We start from the raw sequence: 19660 nt of genomic DNA, 5'->3' as shown, positions 1-19660 counted from the left end.
GTGATTGCAAGTAACACATGACGTGATCTTTGAGTCTTTGATCTTCAACTTAAACTTTAGTTCAAGTACATGTTTAAGTTATATCATTTCAGGGCCATGGACCATGGCCAAGAGTCCTTCAGTGATTCAAACTAAACACTGGTTGTGTAACCAATGCTTGCTATGTTAATATATAAGATGTACATGTAAACAAAGTAAACCACTGTTTCGATCTGGTTTGTTCAAAACTACACTACAAAACCTTATCTACAAAACCAAATAATGAATGTCTGAACCATACCACTATCAAAGTTTGATCTTTTTTCAGTGTAATCTTTCGCACCATGATGATTGCATTGTTCAGGGGCATTTCCTCATTAAAATTTGCCAACACTGGTTGTGCTGAGCCCCTCCCCCTTAGCGACCTTCCTCCCTAAGCTTCCTTCCTTATAAGCTGATGAGTTGGGCTTTTTATACGCTGTTTTCTGATTGTACATGGTTTCTTGTTAGCCAGCTCACGTAACAACACCCTTCAGTACTACTAATACTACTAGTTAATGTGTGCTGTGCTGGCACAAAAACAACATTTACTATATATGCCAAAACAAGCCCAACTTGTACCCCTGCTAAGGAGCTCAAGGTTTATACCTTTCCATTTCTTTAGCGCTCAAATAGGTCCAAGTATAGGCATGGGATGAATTTTCAGGTGGTCATGCCAGGTACCAAAGGGGGTGTGTCCGCTTTGAACTTTACAATTGCTTCACAGCCTTCACAGTTCAGTGCATTCCTATTGGCTGAGGTCATGAGTGTGATTTAAATAGAAAAGAATGTTCCAGTGCATACCAGGCAATACCGTGCGGTACCAGTGTTGTTTCTTTAGTAATGTCCTTCTAAAGTTGATGACTAATGGAAAATGTGTGGACGTGTCATGAGGTTGATTTAATTACTAAGTACACTCATGCACCTGTGACACACTTAAGACACACCGTGACACACTTAAAACACACCGTAAGGTTTCAAAGCTTTATTTGAGAGCATGCCAAGTGGATCAACGGAAGGAGTAACGTTTCTTACAAGGCAAACCTGTGCCAAAGTCCAGGTAAGTTAGTGTTTTATATATATCAGTCAGAGCTGTGTGCCTAAACAAATGTACTATTATGAGGTACAGGTACATGGACCTGTACATGTACAAGAATGTTTCGATCTTAGAGACCACATGTTAGAGAATAGTTAACCTTTATTGTTACATCATACATATACTCTGTACGTAAGATAACGTTATCCACACATGTATGTAGCTTTGTTAGATCTTTAGTTAAGTTGTAGAAGACCATACAAAAGTCTCTGTACTTTTTTGTTGTGTCAATAAAGAATCACATGTAAACCTAGTAAACAAGTCTGGTCAACTGTGGGTATTTTAGCAGTAAAAATTCCTAATTAACCCTATATGATGATAATACCCTAGGTGTAGCAGGTAAGGTTAAGTCACTATAGGAGCTACAATGTACAATAGTACCAGACTGCTAATAACTATGCTTATTGATATCTAATCCTTAAACATTGTATGTACTAAAGTAACCAAATATACATCATCATATAGATGCCAAGCTTAGCAGAAAGAAGGCTTCACAAGAGTTTGTCTCCCCCTCACATTCTTGTGCTAACTGCCCGGCAAATATTGACTAGATAACTATGACAATGGGGAAGCTCCCCGGAAGAGATGTCTTTGCTTTATGCAATCCCTGCGCAAGCATTCTTTGTCTGTGACGCAAGAATGTCACCGGAAGTGACAGTTCAAGTTAAATTATTTGAAGTTTTGAAGTTTACAGTAAACAATCAAAAGTTCAAACAAAGTTTGAACAATTGTCAAGCTGGGACTAGTAAGATATTCATGAGTCAGCAGTTTTCAGATTAACAATCATCTTAAGTTTTTAACATTAGTTTTCAGATTAATAACATTCAGCTTATTATTTCATTGTTGGCTAAAGCTTGTCATTAATTTCATTATATCAGCCAATTCAAACTAACACTGTCTTAAGAGGTTGAAACCCCATAATTTCTGATCGTGTGTGTTATTGGCTAATCAGGCCACACCAATTTAATTTGTTGGTTCTTGGATTTGCCTCTTCGTTTTTTTCTGATTTGCAAAAAAAAAAAAAATTGATTCTGGTCCTGAATCAACTGAAAAATGCTCATGTTTTGCCCCCCAACAGTTGAGGAAAGTCCTTTTCTTCCTAGTTGTTACAGTTTTCCCATCTATCATTGCAGTGGTTTGATTAAAAGTTCAAAATTCAATGTTTAAATTTTAACCCAGCCTTTTGTGTTGACTTCATGGCTCATTTTGTAGCATTTAAGCCTATACATTGTAATAGGATGCCTAGACCTTTTTATTTTTTTCGCCCTGTCGCTTCATATTTTTTCTGAAAAAATCCGAGATCCAACAAATTAAATTGGTGTGGCCTCAGTGATGAACACCTCATTAGACATTGTGGCTGTATAAGCAATAGGATTGGCTGTATGATAAGTGATAACTATACTTGACTGAAAAGATTTTTCGACGTGATAAAGTTATCAAGTACTTAACAGTTCTGTAAGGCTCCAAACCCTGGATTTCAAAAGAAATGTAGCGTGTGGGCATTTCTTCTTCCGTTCTTCCCTAGCAACTCTCAGTCCTTTGCCCAAGTGTTATGGATACAGTCCCTAACAAACCACAGGAATGATACTTATTGATAGGAAGTGTGTCATGTGTCGTCTGAGTGACGTGCCGCCCAGTGCAATGTGAACTGTTGGCAAAGCAAGTAAACTAATACCTTTAAGTTTAACTTAGTTTAAGACAGACTACGTCATCCTGCTGTTACAACATGTCTTGGTTAAAGTTTAACCATCTGATTGGCTAACTACATGGCCAGGCATGACGTCAATGAGTCAGACCAGCTGTGGGATGTTATATAAAGCCTGTGTTAACTTGAGCTAGCCAATTGTAACCAAGACGAAGGCAAGGTTGATTCTTGACAAAGGGACATTTTCTGTCTTGATTGAAGTTGATGCCTACTGTAGGTGAGCTTTTTTTCTCACGTTTGATTAGTTTTGTGTGTTACGTCAAATGAGTTGTTTGTGCTATACTGGTATTTCTTACAATTCTTGTAGACAGTACATAATGTCCATAGAGTCTAGTAGAATGGAGAGCAATTTGCAATTCTGCTATGAAGGTATGGTTATATTTTGTGAAAAGTTGTTTAAAATGATATCATAATGATTAATTTTGTAACATTGTACAAGGCATTTATTTGTTCAGTTTCTTTTGGACTCTCTTAGTCTTACAGATTAAAATACCCCATGCCTTATATGGTATAATGACTTCCTGTCTAGGGTCTGTACCTTACCTTTTTTTAAAAGTCCGTTGAGTGGTCACCTCCGGCAGATTTGACTGTAGATCTATACATTAGACAGTTGGAAAGTTCACTTACAATATATAGCAATTAATTTTGTTACTTTACGTAACCACAGAAGACGACATGTGTCATTTGTTTACAATGTCACATGTTTACCTAGTCTCTACCAGACTAACTACGCTGGCTATATATAGGAGAATATTTGCCAGGGGAGTTTGGCTTGGCTGCCTTGGGGTTTGACTGACCACGCAGTTAAAGTCTTCGGAGGGAAAGAAACTACCTCCCTGCGGCCGGACTCTCTTGGCCAATTTTACTCTTTTTTTTTGCCGAATTCTATGATCTGTCCGTATTTCGGTAGAAAGGCCTTTTGGAGGCTAATGTTTACCTAGGTAACTACAAGGACAATGAGTCATGATAGGCCTTTTGTTTTCTTCTTTGTTCCTTTTGAAGTTGATACCTATTGTAGGTGACCTCATGTCTAGACATTGCACATGTAGGCGCATACTTATGCATGTTAATACCTGTAATCTTAGGGATTAATTTTCCAGCTGTTGATGTTTCCAGGTATTTAACTTCACCTGTCAGTTGTATTTCATTGATTTTGTCTGCAAAATTAGAAGAATGGCCCCAAGGAAAGACAACATTGACTTCTTGTAAGTTGTAGGTATGAGTGAAGCATTTCGAATTCTGTTTTGCTGAACATTTTTTTAAAATGATGTAGCTTTTAGAAGAGTCAGAAGGATGTTATTTAATGTGTGGGCTAACATGCGGGGTAGTCTTGATGTCACTGCGTAGGCCGACAGCTACATCATTTTTGTCCAAAATAGAGTGGCGGGACTTCCCCCTACTCACGACCATTCTAATCTACCCGTTCCAGGTTCACTTCTGTGCTAAGTGCCATTTGTTTTCCATCCCTGTGCAGGATTACATCCTCTCGCTTTGCTGTCCGGAGCTCACACGGGAAGAGAAGTGCAGTCCGGAGTTCTACGACGCGCTCGACAAGCTACAGAGTAGGATTGAGTACGAGTCACAAGCCGCTCTCACCGCCCTGAACAACGCAACCTTCCTGATCCAAGCCTACAATGAGATTCAGCTCAGCACGGCGCTGTCATTGATCGAAGAGGAGAAAAAGAAGTTTGTTGCAGCAGACATGAGGCACACGGCGGCGGACAACCTCAGCAAGAATATGAGACTCGGTACGAACAATGGTGAGATACCCAGAACACTAGACAATGTGCCTTCCAGTGCAAAGAGATCAGATGAAAGTCTGGACAGCATAGACGGAGTTAGATCGAACACGAGCAGCCCAAAAGGGTCTGACGGGGAGGACTTTGACCCGTTCACAGACCCGGAGAGCATTATAAAAATGGAGTTTGCAGTGAAGCTAGGATATCCCGAGGCAGACGTAGTCAGAGTGCTGAAAAAGTTGGGCCCTGACGCGCTCCAAAACGACATCCTGGGTGACCTGGTGAAGATCGGGGCGGGGTCAAAAGACGAGGAGCCTGAAGAAAAGCAAAGACTGGTGGCCAAAGGCGGCCGGGCCACGCCTCTGTCTATGGCTGATAAAACTGAGGATGAAGCTGTGTTTAGTGATGAGGATGAAACAGACAATCTCCGAGCTATTGTCATCGATGGAAGCAATGTTGCTATGAGGTAAGTTTAAAGCTGACTTCAGCTTAGCTTGTCTGCTATAACCCCTGTTCTCCTAATTTTTTTTAGTCTTCTTTTTTATAAACTGCAAATCATTGTTTATCCAGGCAAGTGAAAGTTCCCCATTAAATTTGATACACCGCTGGTACCTAGTACACGTGGGATATGAAACCTATAATTAGCTTCCCTCTGCACACAAGAGCACCAAATTTAGTCTTCTTCACTGAGTTGTAAACAGCGGTGGTGCTGAAGTAGAAAGAGAAGGAGGGTATGTGAAAGAGGAACTTGGCATGGGGAAGTTTGGCTGTTGCCATGGCAAAATCCTTGTGTTTACGACTGTTTGAAAGCTACTATTACATGTAGAATACATTGTGTATTTTGTAAACAACACGTAAAGCATCAAACACAGTTCATTACAATTCTTACTTGTTTGAAGATGTCATTCTTAAAACAAGTACGACTTGTACATGTGAGTCAGTGTGGTTCAAGAAAGGTCTTACCAGAAATGTCAGTAATTTTGCTGCTCACTTTTAAAACCCTTGTCCTGCGGGGCCCATATATATATGGGTGGTACATACAGTACCATCTATATAGTGCCCTGTATATGTGCGATTTGGGGGTGTTTCTTGTGCAACGCATCACACCGCAGCGAAACGCAACGAATGCGAAAGTAACTAGGCCGCCGCAGGGCAAAAAAAGTCAAGGGTCTGTAACCTGATTAAGACATGAAATTATTTGAAAATATTGTGTAAAAATTGCCAGCAGGACAAGGGTTAAAACCACATGTCCACCCACAAGTAGGGTCTCTGTAGACCTGCCCAAAGCTAAATGTCAGCTAAAAGGTCAGGTACCCCTCCAATAGGAAGTTTATTAGATTGTGTGGGCAGCCACTTCCTTTGAGGTTCTGCATCTGAGGAGGGGGGTTATTGTGCTAATAAGCAGCCAAAAGGACCATATTTGAGTATGTGTTTATCACTGCTAAGCAACAGCTTTTATGGCACATACCAAAACATGTTGAAACGAATACAGCAACTCCATTCTTTTGCTCACACAAAAGGGAAGTGTTTTACACCTGATTGTACAGTCAGTTTTTAGTCAGGCTTTCTTTGGCCCATATCTTCACTACTGGGGATAGCACTCTCTCTCTATCTGGTTTAATGTCTGTTGTTCCCCGTATTCTGAGGGATAGACGTGCCATTTGCCTCTGTTCTGTAGCACATCTGCCATATAACCTTATATGGGACCACCTCCCATATTTTGGGTTTTCCCCACAAAAGAAAAGAAAAAGAGGAAGTTCGATCTCACGTTGCCTACACGTGGTTTTCTTTACTCCTCGGGTAACTTCCGCAATCCAAGGCTTCCGCTTTTCAGTCTTTGAGGTCACTCGTATAATAGTCCATTTGTTGAAAGCAGATCTGATCAACTTCCTCATTTTCAGAGTTGTGAGTTATAAAGGCGTGAATATCATCTGATAAAATTTTTTCATGTCAATGCCCAGACATTGACTGATCTGTACCTGTTATCATTACATGATGACTGACTCAGATCTTTACCTGTTATCATCATAATTATGATGTCTATACCATGTGCAATTAATTGACCAATTGGAAACAAGAAGACAAGATTAAAATTTGTACATCTCTAGCTATTTCAGACATTGCATTTGTTTGTGTGAACAATGTTGTAGAACAACGTAAGAAGGCAATTCTTTAGCTTTATTCCAAATTTCCAGGAATTGTGAGATAACTTTAGACCGCATTGTAAAAATCTAACAGGGGATGTCTTCAGAATCTACAAACTTTTGACTATAAATATATTGATTTCCTCAAGTTCAATGCTACATTAGAAAGGAAGACTTTGTCCTTTCAATTTCATAGTATCTACATGTGTGCAGTTCACCCCTTTCCCTTTTTTTGGATGTGTTGAATAAGGTTTTTGTAGACCGTCTATTGTATTGTCTCTGGTGAAAATAGAGGACAGGACAGAGGGAAAGTACCTTCAAGTTCACGTTACTAGATGCAGGACCCCTTGTGGTTTTGGACTTTCTATTGCTAACTTCCGGGTATGGAAGTATTGTTTTGAGTGTCTTTAAGTAATACAACAAAGGAGTTGAAAACTGCCGGTTGGCTATTTATGTTGCATGGTCTTCTAGTTTTTGTAAATTTTGTTGTCTGAGAAAAAAAAGTTTCACACCCGGTCAAAGGTATTTCCAAATACAAAGAAAGACTATACCTTTAAAGGAATATCCCTAATCCCATGGTGAAAAGTCCCCTTACTTCCCCAACTGTGGCACACACTGATATCCTAAACATCCTTATCTGTCACTTTACTTTCCTTAGAAACAGGAAAGCATTCCACAAAGTCATGTAAGCTTGCTTTAGCAGAGGAATCTCTACCTTATAAGACCTACACACTTTGTTAAACCTGATACCAGAACTTCCTGGAGTTATTTAAGGACATGATGCTTTACTTTTCCCTTGTTGTGTTAAGCAGAAAGATTGCTGTGTCAGAATTTTGATCATGTATCCTTCTATAGAAGAACGCTCACAAAGTTTACCTCCTGTGTTATAAAAGCCACGATATTTACTTCCTGTTCGTTTTCTTTTCCCTTCCTTCATCTTAGCCACGGCAACAAGGAAGTGTTCTCCTGCAAGGGGATCGCACTGGCTGTGGACTACTTCATCAAGAGAGGACATCGTGATATCACTGTGTTCGTCCCCAACTGGAGAAAAGAGGCTTCAAGACCAGAACAGCCTATTGCTGGTACGTTTAAACTGAATGTATCTACTACTATATTTCCTTTTAGAAGATTTACTATAGATCACCATAAAACAAGGCTGGAAAGATACCAGGGACAAGGGCTACTTCATAATTTCATACACAATCTAGTTCCCCTTTTAACCCCAATTCATCATCTTAAATTTTTTTTGTACATATTATATAAAATACATGTATGTATGATGGCTCCATTGATAAATTAAATAGTAATCTACAAAACCAGGAGAATCAGTTGTTTTGTGTCGGTCAATTGTGCTGTTTTGCAGTTTTAAAACACTTTCAGGTCTAAATGTTTGTCACAACTTGTACCTTACAGAACAACAGATCCTCGACAAGCTGGAGAAAGATAAGATCTTAGTCTACACTCCTTCGAGACGCGTGGCGGGGAGAAGAGTCGTCTGCTACGACGACAGGTTCATCTTACGCCTGGCCAACGAGACGGATGGAATCATCGTATCTAATGACAACTACCGCGACCTTCAAACAGAGAAGCCGGAATGGAAGAAGATCATAGAGGAGAGACTTCTGATGTACTCGTTTGTTAATGACAGGTGCATACTCAACTTACTGCTATATTGTTGTGCCCTTACTGTACAATTTTAGATGTGTATCATCTCATAAAATACCTCTGCACTGTCAACATAGCTTTAAATTATGTTTTGAGTTAGGTGTTTAAAGGTTAGGTGTAACAAGTCATTTGGTGCAATGTAGCCAGCTGCTGCCACACCGCGTGCCTGCGAAGCTGGTGTGTTATGCCGAAGGGCGTTTATACCGACTATACAGACACACTCTTGTCTTCATGTTCTGTCCATTTACTTCTGTTACTGTGTAGTTATATTGTCATGTCCTTTAGATTTTTAAAATTAGTTCACATGGTTATCATCATGCCACTTCTGAAGTTGAAGTAAACTCACAGAACTGTGCTTCAGTGCTAACCTGGATGTCTCTCCTCTGTCTGCAGATTTATGGTGCCAGATGACCCCCTGGGACGGTACGGACCGACTCTTGATAACTTTCTGAGGAAGAGGCCAACAGCACCTGAGAAGAAGGCTCCTCCCTGTCCTTATGGTGAGAACTTTTGTTTTATTTTATTTGCATTTTGGTTCTTTAATATCCATGTACATTTATGGGCTAAGTCAATGAGCTGGTCCACCCTGACAAAAGGAAACAGAAAAAACAAATGCAATTGTGTACAAATTCAATAATTAGGTACAGTTTTTGCAGCAGAACATCTTTCTACTCTCTCCCAGTGCAGTACAGCATTTCATCTAAAATTTTCAAATTGCATACATGTACATGTAGAACAAACTATTCAACATTGGTTTGCCCACTGTAACAGTAACTACTGTGTCATGAAGTTATGAAAACTAACACCATCTTTTATTCCACAGGTAAGAAATGTACCTATGGAAACAAGTGCAAGTACTACCACCCTGAGAGGGGCAACGTCCCCCAGAAGTCAGTGTCTGAACAGATCATGGAAGATGGCAAGAACCGAGTCAGGGCACTGCACAAGAGAGCGTCCCTTTCCACCTCCAAGGACATAAAGAAAGACACACCTAAAGTGAGGGAATCTAGAAAGCCTGGGTCAGAGACCACAGCTCCTAGCACCCTGCCTGAGGACACCCCAACATTGTATGCTGACTTGAGCACAGCATCCAAACCTACAAACGTTGAGAAGAGCAGCAAACAGACGATCACAGAGAAACCCGTCAGTGGGGACCGCGAACTGAAATCAAAGTCGACAAGAAAAGACACTCCGGTGTCCCTCGATACGAAAGACGTCTTCCAAGGGGTCAGTCCGGATGAAAGTGCCTCCCTGCCTTCGCAGTACCACCTGAAGGCCCCTGAGAGACGGGAAGTGTCTACCGCCCCCTTCATGTCGTGGCAAGGCCCTGCCAGGCCCCACCCCACCCACAGTCCCCAGCAATCCATGCACTCCTACCACGGGACCATGAGTGCAGACCCTAACCCTGGCGCCCAGTGGAACAGGCCACCACCCCAGCAGCAGCCTATGTACCGCCCCGACCCACGCATGCAGCAGTACAACATGCAGCATCCCAGCCAGTATCCCGACTACTCTATCAACACCTTCTACTCCAGCCCGGAGCCTCGAGGCGACATCAGCCAGGAGATGTCCAACCTGGCACTGCGCGATGCGACCAGCCTCCCTCCGGAGAGCGGGTACGTGTCTGGGAGACACAGCAGCTGGGACGTGTACCAGCACTACCACGGTCAGCCTGGTGTCCACAGTCTCCAGCACCAGCCCCCCGCGTCCGCAGACCCCTACCGCGACCACAGGAGCGGCTCGCACCCCTTCCAGTACACCCGGCAGACCAGCACGTCCGAACCGCAGCTGTACCACGACCACCACCCCGGCCTGCAGCAGAGGGGTCCTGTCTACAACGGTCAGAACAACCTGAACTACGGCATGGCGTCCTCACAACACCAACACCACATGCGCAGCCGCGCCATGCCTGCTAACATCCCGCCGGACAGCTACTGGCCTGGCCACTCCCAGATGCCGCCCCCACATTACACGTACGCCCCCAACATGCCACAGGAGCAGTACGGCATGAAGTCCAACCCTGAGGACGCGCCCATCCTCCAGGACGACCCGCGCTACCACATCTACGTCAACCTGAGCAGCGTGTTCCAGCCAGACAAGGTTCGGCAAGCCCTGAACCGCTACCCTCACGAGAGGGACCCCACCAAGATCGGGCAGATCATTGTAGAGATGCAGGTGTTGAAGAGTTAGAAAAGGGCCCTTGTTGTAACGTTGTTATATAATGAATGGTATTTTTGGGCATTGAACACTGTGATTGGCACCTGTTGTCAAGGGCAGTTACAGCTACATGTGGTGTGCTACATTTTGTACAAGTGGCACCGATTTGTGTATCAGGGCTCAAAATAATCTGCAGAAAAGGTTTCAAGATCACAAACAAAAATACCAGCAGCAAAAGTTTACCAGCTAACATGTTGCAACTTTGCAGGTAAAGATTCTGGCCTGCCATAATGAACCACTTATTGCAAGTAAGAGTATTTTGAGCCCTGTAGATGGAACATGGACAAAATTGTGGACTCAATTCAAAAGAGATGAGTCAGACTTCAACAGGCCATGTTATGGTCGAATAGCAGTGTGGTTGACTCCTAGGGATCACCACACAGTTTTGTAAAGTATGTCAAGAAGTAACTTGATGACTTATGGGAGCTTCAGCTTCATGTACGTTTCCTACATTGGTGTGAAAGATCTTACCCAACATTTGGGATGGTTTAACCCATTCTGGGGGTCTGCCTTGCACTTCTTAGGGCTGTCCACCCCTACATGACGTGTGGTACAGCCCAGAGGCTGGTGAGCTTTGTAGAACTGATAACTTCTTGTGATGTTTAAAAAGAAAATTTCAGGAGAAAAAAAAAACATCACCAAAGTTTTCAAAGAGGTGTTAACTGTTCTGTGCAGTACAAAGTACAGGTGTGATCGGAAGAATTTGAAAAAAGTTTTTCTTGCTTGTAAGAAAGGTGGTGCAGTAATTTGCCAGTGGTGTCACCATCCTAACATCATCTAAGGTAAAATACTATGTATTTTAGAAAGCAATGTATCCGCTGATTTCAGCAGCCGAGAGTCTGTTCCCAACTTCTGTGCACAATGTGATCAACCTTGTCTCCAAATATCTACTTAGCGTTGTATAAATGAATATGTAAACTAACAACACAAAATTCATGTTTTGTTGATAACATGTACTGTTCTGAGAACTGAGAAGGGTATACGTCTGTATCCAGGTAATTAGATACGACAAAAAACAGTTCTCAAGCAACTGGATATGATTTTAAGAAGGGTATATTTTCATTCAGAAACATATACACCCCTCTTAGACAGTGGGAATGCAACCATGTTTGTTGTCTCCTATGTTGAAGCATGTTAGAGTACATTTTATGGCAAGGACACTTTGCATGTGCCTGGGACAGACCCTCAGCTGTAACCCCCACTATGTGGGGACTGTATCGGTGTGAAAATTGAGGTATAATTACAGAGGTAATTCCCTGTATGCTTTGGAGGTGTAGCTCCTGTGCTTTTTAAAATTTCTTTTTGTCTTTTGATACTTTATTCTATTAGAGGATTAGGGCTGTCAGTTAGATGGCATTTAGTAGCTTTAGCGTGGTCTAATCTTGATGTATACCAAGACTTGGTACATGTACTGTAGCCGTGTAGGAATATCCTGTATTATAATTAAGACTAATGATGACTTATTGCTCAAGAGTTGTATACGATACAACATATGGCAATTTGTACAACAATCCTAGGAAACTACTAAAACACTAAGTAGTATATACTATAGGATGAATTATATTCACTTGTACATTCTTTGGTGGCATCTCTAAATTGTTGAGGCACTTACTTATGTTCTGTTATCCAGTCCTTAGCTTTGTGATATCATTGTGTTTAGTGTCAATGACTTTGTATGTATCACCACTGTGACACTTTTGCAACTGTATTCTGATGTATAGCAGGGTATTTATCTCGAGTTTAGTTCAAATTCATTCACACCATTTATCATTATAAACAAGAGTTTGACTGTTTCAAGCGTTAAAACCATTTTTCTTTATGTACAAAGTTGATGTATATGAAATATTAAGAGCAATAGTACTGTACCAATATATATAATCTTAGCATAAATGGATGTCACGTTATTTGCCAATCATGTTGTGACAGTACTTGTAGATGACAAGTGATGGGGTGGTAGGTTCTTTTTGTTTCTAAGTATTTGATAGGAGGTTGCTTAATAATTATACTAAGTTGCAACTATTGGGTATGATTACTCACATTCATGTACATTGTAATTGCTATATTGGGGCTGGTTCTTGCAAGTGCAAGACTGTAAGGATATAAGGTACTCCCTTGTGTAATGTACTATAATGGTATGGTAATAAGTACTAGATATGTGACTGTATTAAATATTAAGTTTGTATACTTAATGCTAGACTTGCACTCTTGTTTTTCTAGGTGGTTGTATTAAATGTACTATAGATGCAGAGATGTTTTGTTTATTGTATTTTTTAATGTCATTCTTTTAGAGATAATATAGTAATTAGGTAGGTAAAGGTAGTCCATAGCCTTTTTAAAGGCTTTTGTGGCAGTTCGTCGTAAGTTCTTTATCTTCCACCACCTTTTTAGCCTGGGTACCATCCGGATTTTCGCTACGCAACGCTCGAAAAAATCACAGATTTTTTCGAGCGTTGCGTAGCGAAAATCCGGATGGTACCCAGGCTACCACCTTTTACCTCCCCAACCAAAGTCAGGTACCCATTTTACACCTGGATGAAGTGAGGAGAAAGTCCTTTCCCAAGGACATAACATTTAGCCAGGAATGCCACGGATCAAACCCCTAATCTGGTGTCCCCTAGCCTAGCCTGTGGGTCATTTGATGCCACACAGTTTTTATTAGAAGAGGACAACAGTTCTTTTTAACATTCCCAGCTCCATGGGAGTCCAGTCCTGTCTCTGGTGATTCTCCTGTAGATCATACTGAGCAGGTCTAACAGGTCCATCCTCCCTGGAAAGGAAAAACATCAGACAGTTAGTAGGCTATAAGAGTAGCTATATCTCTCTCTATCCAGTGGTGTCTATTTTGTCATATCTTATACAAAAGTATCTAACTGACAGTGACAATTGTTCAGTCCACATTCCCTCCCAAAGTTAACCTGCTGGCCATATTTGTTAGGTGCTAGAAACAAGTACCCTGGGTTCCTTCCGTGAACACTAGCTCTGTTCCACCTCCACTCTGCCTACAGTGTTCCCGAAGGTGGAGACAAAATGACGCATTTGCATCAAAGTGGAACACAAATATTTACCATACTTAACTATATTTATGTGTTGTCTCTAAAGTCAAGAATTGTGTTATTACAGTGTTCAGACAAACATTGCGTACACGTCTTGCATTGAGAACAAGACACGCCAACGACTATAAATAGCTCCGATTGTGAATTGTTGGCAAGAAAACACTGACCCGCCTGACTTCGTGAATGCATGCCGCATTTTCCCAACTTTACTATATCACTCGGCACTGACATCACGATGTTTTCATAATTTGACATCACCATGGTCACCTACCTAACACTCCGCCAACAGGAAGTAACCGATACAATACACAAAGGAACAGCATAACCTCACCTGTGTGTGTCCCAGGCCACACTTCTGACGGGAGTTTCCTGTTTTCTGCTATCCCGGGAATTGCCCAGTGGTACTTCCAGGTAGCTGATGTCATTGGTACGGTTGGGAATACTCCCAAGAGGAAACTGGCTCCAGTCTACCGCATCTAGACAGGAAGTGTGAAGAAGGGGTTAAGTACAGTACTAGTTACAAAGGTCATTACTAGTATCAAAGTTCATGATACAAGAGCACACTGTTAACTCCTACTTGTCACGTTTATACAGAAAATCATGTTTGCTTTTGGATTTTCTATCACACAACTGGAAAGCATGTGAGAGTCATTACTGTTTTTTTAAAATAAGAAGAAAAATCCAATGTGCTATGTTCTACCAACCTCAGGAAATTATTTTTGGAAACAGATGATGTTTACTGTTCTTGCTAAAAAGAAGCTCTCAGTAATACAATGTATATTCAAGTATGTTACGCTTTTTGAAAATATATGACGATTGTTGAATACCCACTGGCTGTGTTACACTCTTGTCTGTGTTACGTGTATTCTAGGTCTGTTAGAATGCCAGAGGAAAAAGATACAGTTAATTTTGTCAGTGAGTGAGTGAATTAAAAGAGTATCCTTTTCTAATGTTAATTTGTGTCTTCCTTTTTTTGGTATCTTAGTGAGAAATTTGAATCGAAAGTTCATTCTCATTTGCTACACGTACAAATGTACATGTAGTTAATGTACATGTAGTTCCATGTTTGTTGTTACCTGTACATTTCTCCCATGCCTTGTACTGGAGACATGTCCTCCCCTCAACAGATTCCACGGACAAAGAGTCTTCCTGAGTGGTGGGGGTTTCTAGCTCCTTTTTTTTACACTGGTTTTCCTGAAGTCTGGCTTTTGCCATATCTGCTGTAAAAACCGACTCTGGTACAGGCTGGTTGTATGGCGCTGTATTTCCAGTGTAAATATTGCAGAGGTGCTGGTACGTCTGTAGTTCATGTTGGGAAAATGGTGGGTCGGCTGACTGCAACATGCTAGAGCATAAAGAGAAGACAGTGGGTAGTTTTAGTCTAAGTAATACTATGTATCTTTTGTCAATCATATCCAATGATGTCAAACAAGTCAATTATTGTCTACAGAAACTATGTCAGAACCACGAAAAATTGCAGTGCACCCCCCCACACACACACACACTTAGTTGGTGTGTTACGCCGAAGGAGTATATACCGATGGAGATACAGACAGATACACACACACTCAGACACACACACTCAGACATACAGACACACACACACCACAGAAACACACACACTCAGACATGCAGACACACACACACACAGGAACCCACACCACACAGGAACACACACACACCACCCACAAAGACACACACACACAGACAAACACATAGGCACAGACACATTGAGAGAGACAAGCAATACGTCACATCCTTTGGCTTGTCTCTCACTGCGTTTGCATTTTTGTGTGGGTTTGTGTTTGTCTGATGACTTAGGAAGTTCTAAACCCATCCAAAGAACAGAACACACCTAGTACACCTGTACAAACTCACCTGTGAACCAGACCTGTTGTGTGTTTGCAGGGCGTGGCCAGACAACAGGTGACTAATCGTCGCCATGGCAACTCCACTTTCACCTTCTGCAGAAGTCTCTCCAGACTTTTCTTATCTAGAAAAATAAGGATTTACAACTTTATTGCACGGCAATTGCACATGGTACAAAGTATGGCAACAACAGTGTACAAAAAAAGAAGTATAGATTAAGACCTAATATAGAGTAACGTGTATGTTTATTCCAGTAATGTTTCAACTCAGTATTTGCACATTTTCTTCTAATCGTTGTTTCAGGTATTTCAATGCATGAATTCGCCTAGAAACTTGAGCTCAGAATGCACAGAGTCAAAAGGATTAAAACAGAAGATTACACATCTGGACACAGATTGTTACATACAAAATCCTGGCCATGTTAAATTCTGATGATGAAGTCCTCTTCATCTGAGGTACAAGTCGAAGCTCACTAGATTTAAGGAAAGCTTCTCAAGTACTTACCTTGTGAATTTTGTGCTGTTGTGATCAGTGATATCCACCCCACTGCAAACTGCAAGTCTTCATCTGTGTAAGTGCCCAGCTGCTGGACAAGTCTCTCCACCAATGGAGGGATGCCGCTCGACTGATGTAACAGCTCAAAAACTGGCTTCCAGAAATCCTGGAACTTTTTGTCTATACCTGGCAACCCCGTTCCCTCGTTTTCTGAAGAAAGGAGAAGAAATATATCAACACAAACTATATATAGTGCTACTCATGCAAGTCAACAATTGTTGATGAAACCTAGAACGACACCACTATGGAACAAGCTACCACATGATTGTTTCCAAAATGGGTATAGCCTTAAACTTTTCAAGTCTAAGGTCAACAAAAATCTGTCACTGTCTGTACAGTAACCCAAAACATTTGAGTGGCTCTGATGAGCCTTGTTTTGTAGTGAATATGAAGTAAATAATAATTAAAAAAAAAAGATTTATAAACTTGTAAACCAAAATATTATCTTAATCGATTTCCAACAATTTTCATAGTCATTATACATTTTCAATACAGTTTGTTGTTTCAGAACCTTATTGTTACTTTACACAGTTACTCTCAAACAACTTAAGTCATGTAGACTCACCAGGAAAGACGTTAGATATGCCCAGAGCAGTTGTCTGTTCAGGAGTGGGGAGAAGGAAGCCCTGGCCACACAGGCACGACACAACAGTCTCACTGTCGGGGGGAAATTAAAAGGACCAAATATTGGTGCTTGTGTCTACTATGCATTATTTCCATAGACAATCAATTGACTTTGTTGCTCAACAATTGCAACGGATAAAACATGTGCGTATGGCATATAGACATAATCTAGTCTTCATACCTGATCTGACTTTACATAATTGTATTACTATTACTAGTATTAGTACATGTAGATCACGGATTTTCTTTCAATATTAAAAGGACTAGAAGATTTTGCACACACTTTACCATAAGCCTCAAAGGAAATACTGGATAAATTATGGAGATAATTTCAGGACGTTTCGAGTGACATCTACCACTGTTCTTCAATGTCACTAATGAACTAATCAAACTTGTTACACATATATGAGTAACTGGAAAGAATGGTTAAACATGACAAATATTATAAGCCATTTCCTGAGAGTGCCCACCTGTTCCCAGCCATGAGTGCAGCCAGGTTAGTGAGAACCTCCTGTAGAAGGGTCGTGTGATGGGTTCTCTGCTTCCTGGTGCTTCTTTCTGACAAAATCTGTGGTGAAAAAAATATGCGTCACTGGTATAAGGTTACACCGTTTCATAGTCGTCTATGGGAAAGAGTGAGTGAGTGAGTGAGTGAGTGAGTGAGTGAGTGAGTGAGTGAGTGAGTGAGTGAGTGAGTGGTATATGGCATCTGTGTTCTTCTGCATGAGACACAATTCAACTGAGACACAGAAATGCAAGACACAAAGTTTCCTCAGTAAAGAAAAAGTGTCATAGCATTACTTACTTATATAACACAACATACGTTGGTCTTCTTTAATAGTAGGAAGCTACTATCTACTATCTAGTGAATGTAATGTCTGCATGAAACGTATGCTGTAAGTGAAGGAAACTGTATTGAACAGTGGCTAGTGAGAGATAATCATAAGATTTTGTCTTACCTCAAACTGATGCTGCTCGTACGATATCAGCAGTCCTAACACAGCCTGCCTGACTTCTGCAAAACGATTATTAATATTATGGAATCATGTGAAAAATGCTACACAGCCTACACCGTTGGGAATGGTAAAAAAAAGAGATTGTCTTCCTTTTACCAAACCTCGTGACTCGTGTTATCTTGAAAACAACCTAACACACTTATTAAGAGCAGTACTACAGGCCTGTGTACTTAGCAAAATAACCAAGAAAGATAGGCTTCACTGTCACTGTCAGTATGACATACTACTAGTATCATATATATGTAACAGTGGTGTTCAAGCGCTGCTAACTAACCCATTCCAACAGATATACCACGCTGGTGTCTTAAGCTGGCTGCCGGGATTCGAGTCAGGGGCTTTCCTGTTTCTACTCACTCCTGTTTGTTTCATACATGGAGAAGGAACATCTTGGTTCACCGGGACACCTACCTTCCACATCTAACTCTTCCTTCTGAGCGGCTCCCCCTGTCAGCTCCCCACATTGCTGCAGCTGTGGTTCCCAGTACTTCTTCCTCAGCCAGGACAGGGCGAAGCGCGCCCCCGACCGGAGCACGGGCAGCGCCGGCAGACTGCGGTGGGTCGCCTCGTGGCGCAGGTTCACCATCCATTCTGGCAGGGACATCTGGTGGTAGGAATCAAGTCAAAATTCATCACACATTTATTGTATTGTAATGAGTACAATCAAGTACAATCAGGGTGGTTCCACTATATTTTAAACCTACTTTGAGAGAGACAAAATACCTATTGGGTGCTCTAATTTGCTGGCCTTTTTTTGTTTGTTTTCTGATTTTCAGCCTTTTCGACATCTACTAAGTTAAGCTTGAAGCCCAAGGTTTTAAACTTGAAGCCCCTGAAGCTCCAAACACACACCAAAACCCAAGTTTCGGGCCTGCCACGGAGGCTAGTATTACGGTGTGGACATAAGAATTTTTTGTCCGTTATTTCCACACCAGGTGTGTCAATAGCCATGGCAATCAAGAAATAATAATTTAAACACAAGTTGAATATATTGTGTTGACTAAATTTATTCTAGACATTTTCACACCAGGAATTGAGGAAACAGTTTTCGTTCACATTTGACTAACCTCCTTGGCCATGACATGGACTGGCTGGATGTAGAATTTGTCCTGACTTGCATCCGTCACAAGGTTCACAAACCTGAGGAACAAATACAGTAACAAACACATCATCATAAATTCCTTCCAGATTGAGAGTGCCACAAATTATACAAGAGATTGGGGGAAAATGCTAGATATGTTAGAAAATGTTAGATATGCAGTGTTATCTCATTTACCCTTATAATTTTTAAATACAATCACCAATTTATTCAGTATTCACCAACATTTAAGTAAATTAACAATTTAAAAGGGCCTCCAGGACCACGAGAAAAAAAATCATAGCCGATGTGTCAAGCTAAAAATGTGGCTGCAAAGTATAGTCAATGTCGTATTTTTTTGGTATTATGATGGACATAACACATTACCTCGCTAGTGCCATGGAGTATGCTAAGCGGAGCTGAAACAAGTCGTGACAGTTTGCTGCTGAACTGCCCCCCTCCCCCCTCACGTGTGCACCGCTATCCCGCAACCAAACGGCCAGCAGGGACGAGGTACAGTCTATCGCGATGGGCATTTTCGTGTCGAGCCGGCTCTTCCAAGCCGCCGCTCGGTCTAGCGCGTGTTGGACCTGTACAGGGTCGTTGCTGTAGAGTTGTTGGTAGACTTGACTCCACTCAGCTTTGCTCGCCCACCCCACTATGCGCGCAGCCATGTTGTTTGGGCGGCTTATACACTATCTGCACGTGTCAGTGGGGACCCCTAGCGATCCAAAGGGGGATTTCTTGAATGATACCTTCCTTGATTATACATAAGGGTTTTCTATTTCCAGCAATATTAGTCATTTAGGTGGATAAATTATGGGTGATGGGTTTAATTTCACGAGAAAATGGCCAATTTTGCTAGGGTTGGTCGGGTAACCGGA

General features: G+C 41.4%; 2 protein-coding genes across 2 annotated transcripts in view; one reads left to right on the top strand and one right to left on the bottom strand.

The window, feature by feature from the left end:
• LOC109487394 (probable ribonuclease ZC3H12C) overlaps positions 1-10833 on the top strand; it is a 31237-nt gene extending 20404 nt beyond the window's left edge. The window contains exons 4-8 of the mRNA XM_019791379.1: positions 4294-5024; positions 7645-7784; positions 8116-8350; positions 8761-8867; positions 9191-10833. Coding sequence (XP_019646938.1) covers positions 4294-5024; positions 7645-7784; positions 8116-8350; positions 8761-8867; positions 9191-10557 — 2580 coding nt within the window. The 3' untranslated portion in view covers positions 10558-10833. The remainder of the gene's footprint in view (positions 1-4293; positions 5025-7644; positions 7785-8115; positions 8351-8760; positions 8868-9190) is intronic.
• An 871-nt stretch (positions 10834-11704) lies between these two features.
• Positions 11705-19456, bottom strand: LOC109487425 (ribosomal biogenesis protein LAS1L-like). Its single transcript, XM_019791419.1, has 12 exons — positions 19164-19456; positions 18766-18838; positions 18110-18302; positions 17645-17700; positions 17156-17253; positions 16627-16718; positions 16011-16211; positions 15516-15630; positions 14714-14982; positions 13969-14113; positions 13073-13351; positions 11705-12964 (listed from the first exon to the last, which is right to left on the bottom strand). The coding sequence occupies exons 1-11, from the start codon at positions 19448-19450 to the stop codon at positions 13240-13242; spliced, it is 1641 nt and encodes a 546-aa protein (XP_019646978.1). The 5' UTR covers positions 19451-19456; the 3' UTR covers positions 11705-12964; positions 13073-13239.
• Positions 19457-19660: the final 204 nt, after the last annotated feature.

Source organism: Branchiostoma belcheri, unplaced genomic scaffold (assembly GCF_001625305.1).
Source record: "Branchiostoma belcheri isolate BF01 breed outbred unplaced genomic scaffold, Haploidv18h27 scaffold88, whole genome shotgun sequence".
Taxonomy (NCBI): Eukaryota; Metazoa; Chordata; class Leptocardii; order Amphioxiformes; family Branchiostomatidae; genus Branchiostoma; species Branchiostoma belcheri.
This window is presented reverse-complemented; position numbering and strand designations above follow the sequence as displayed.

Excerpts from the sequence above, each read along its gene's own strand:
- LOC109487425 (XM_019791419.1), bottom strand. The coding sequence starts at position 19,450 with ATGGCTGCGCGCATAGTGGGGTGGGCGAGCAAAGCTGAGTGGAGTCAA. Across the intron at positions 18,839-19,163 it reads TACTCCATGGCACTAGCGAG|GTTTGTGAACCTTGTGACGG; the intron begins GTAATGTGTTAT and ends TTTGTTCCTCAG. Across the intron at positions 17,701-18,109 it reads GGAAGAGTTAGATGTGGAAG|AAGTCAGGCAGGCTGTGTTA; the intron begins GTAGGTGTCCCG and ends ATCGTTTTGCAG.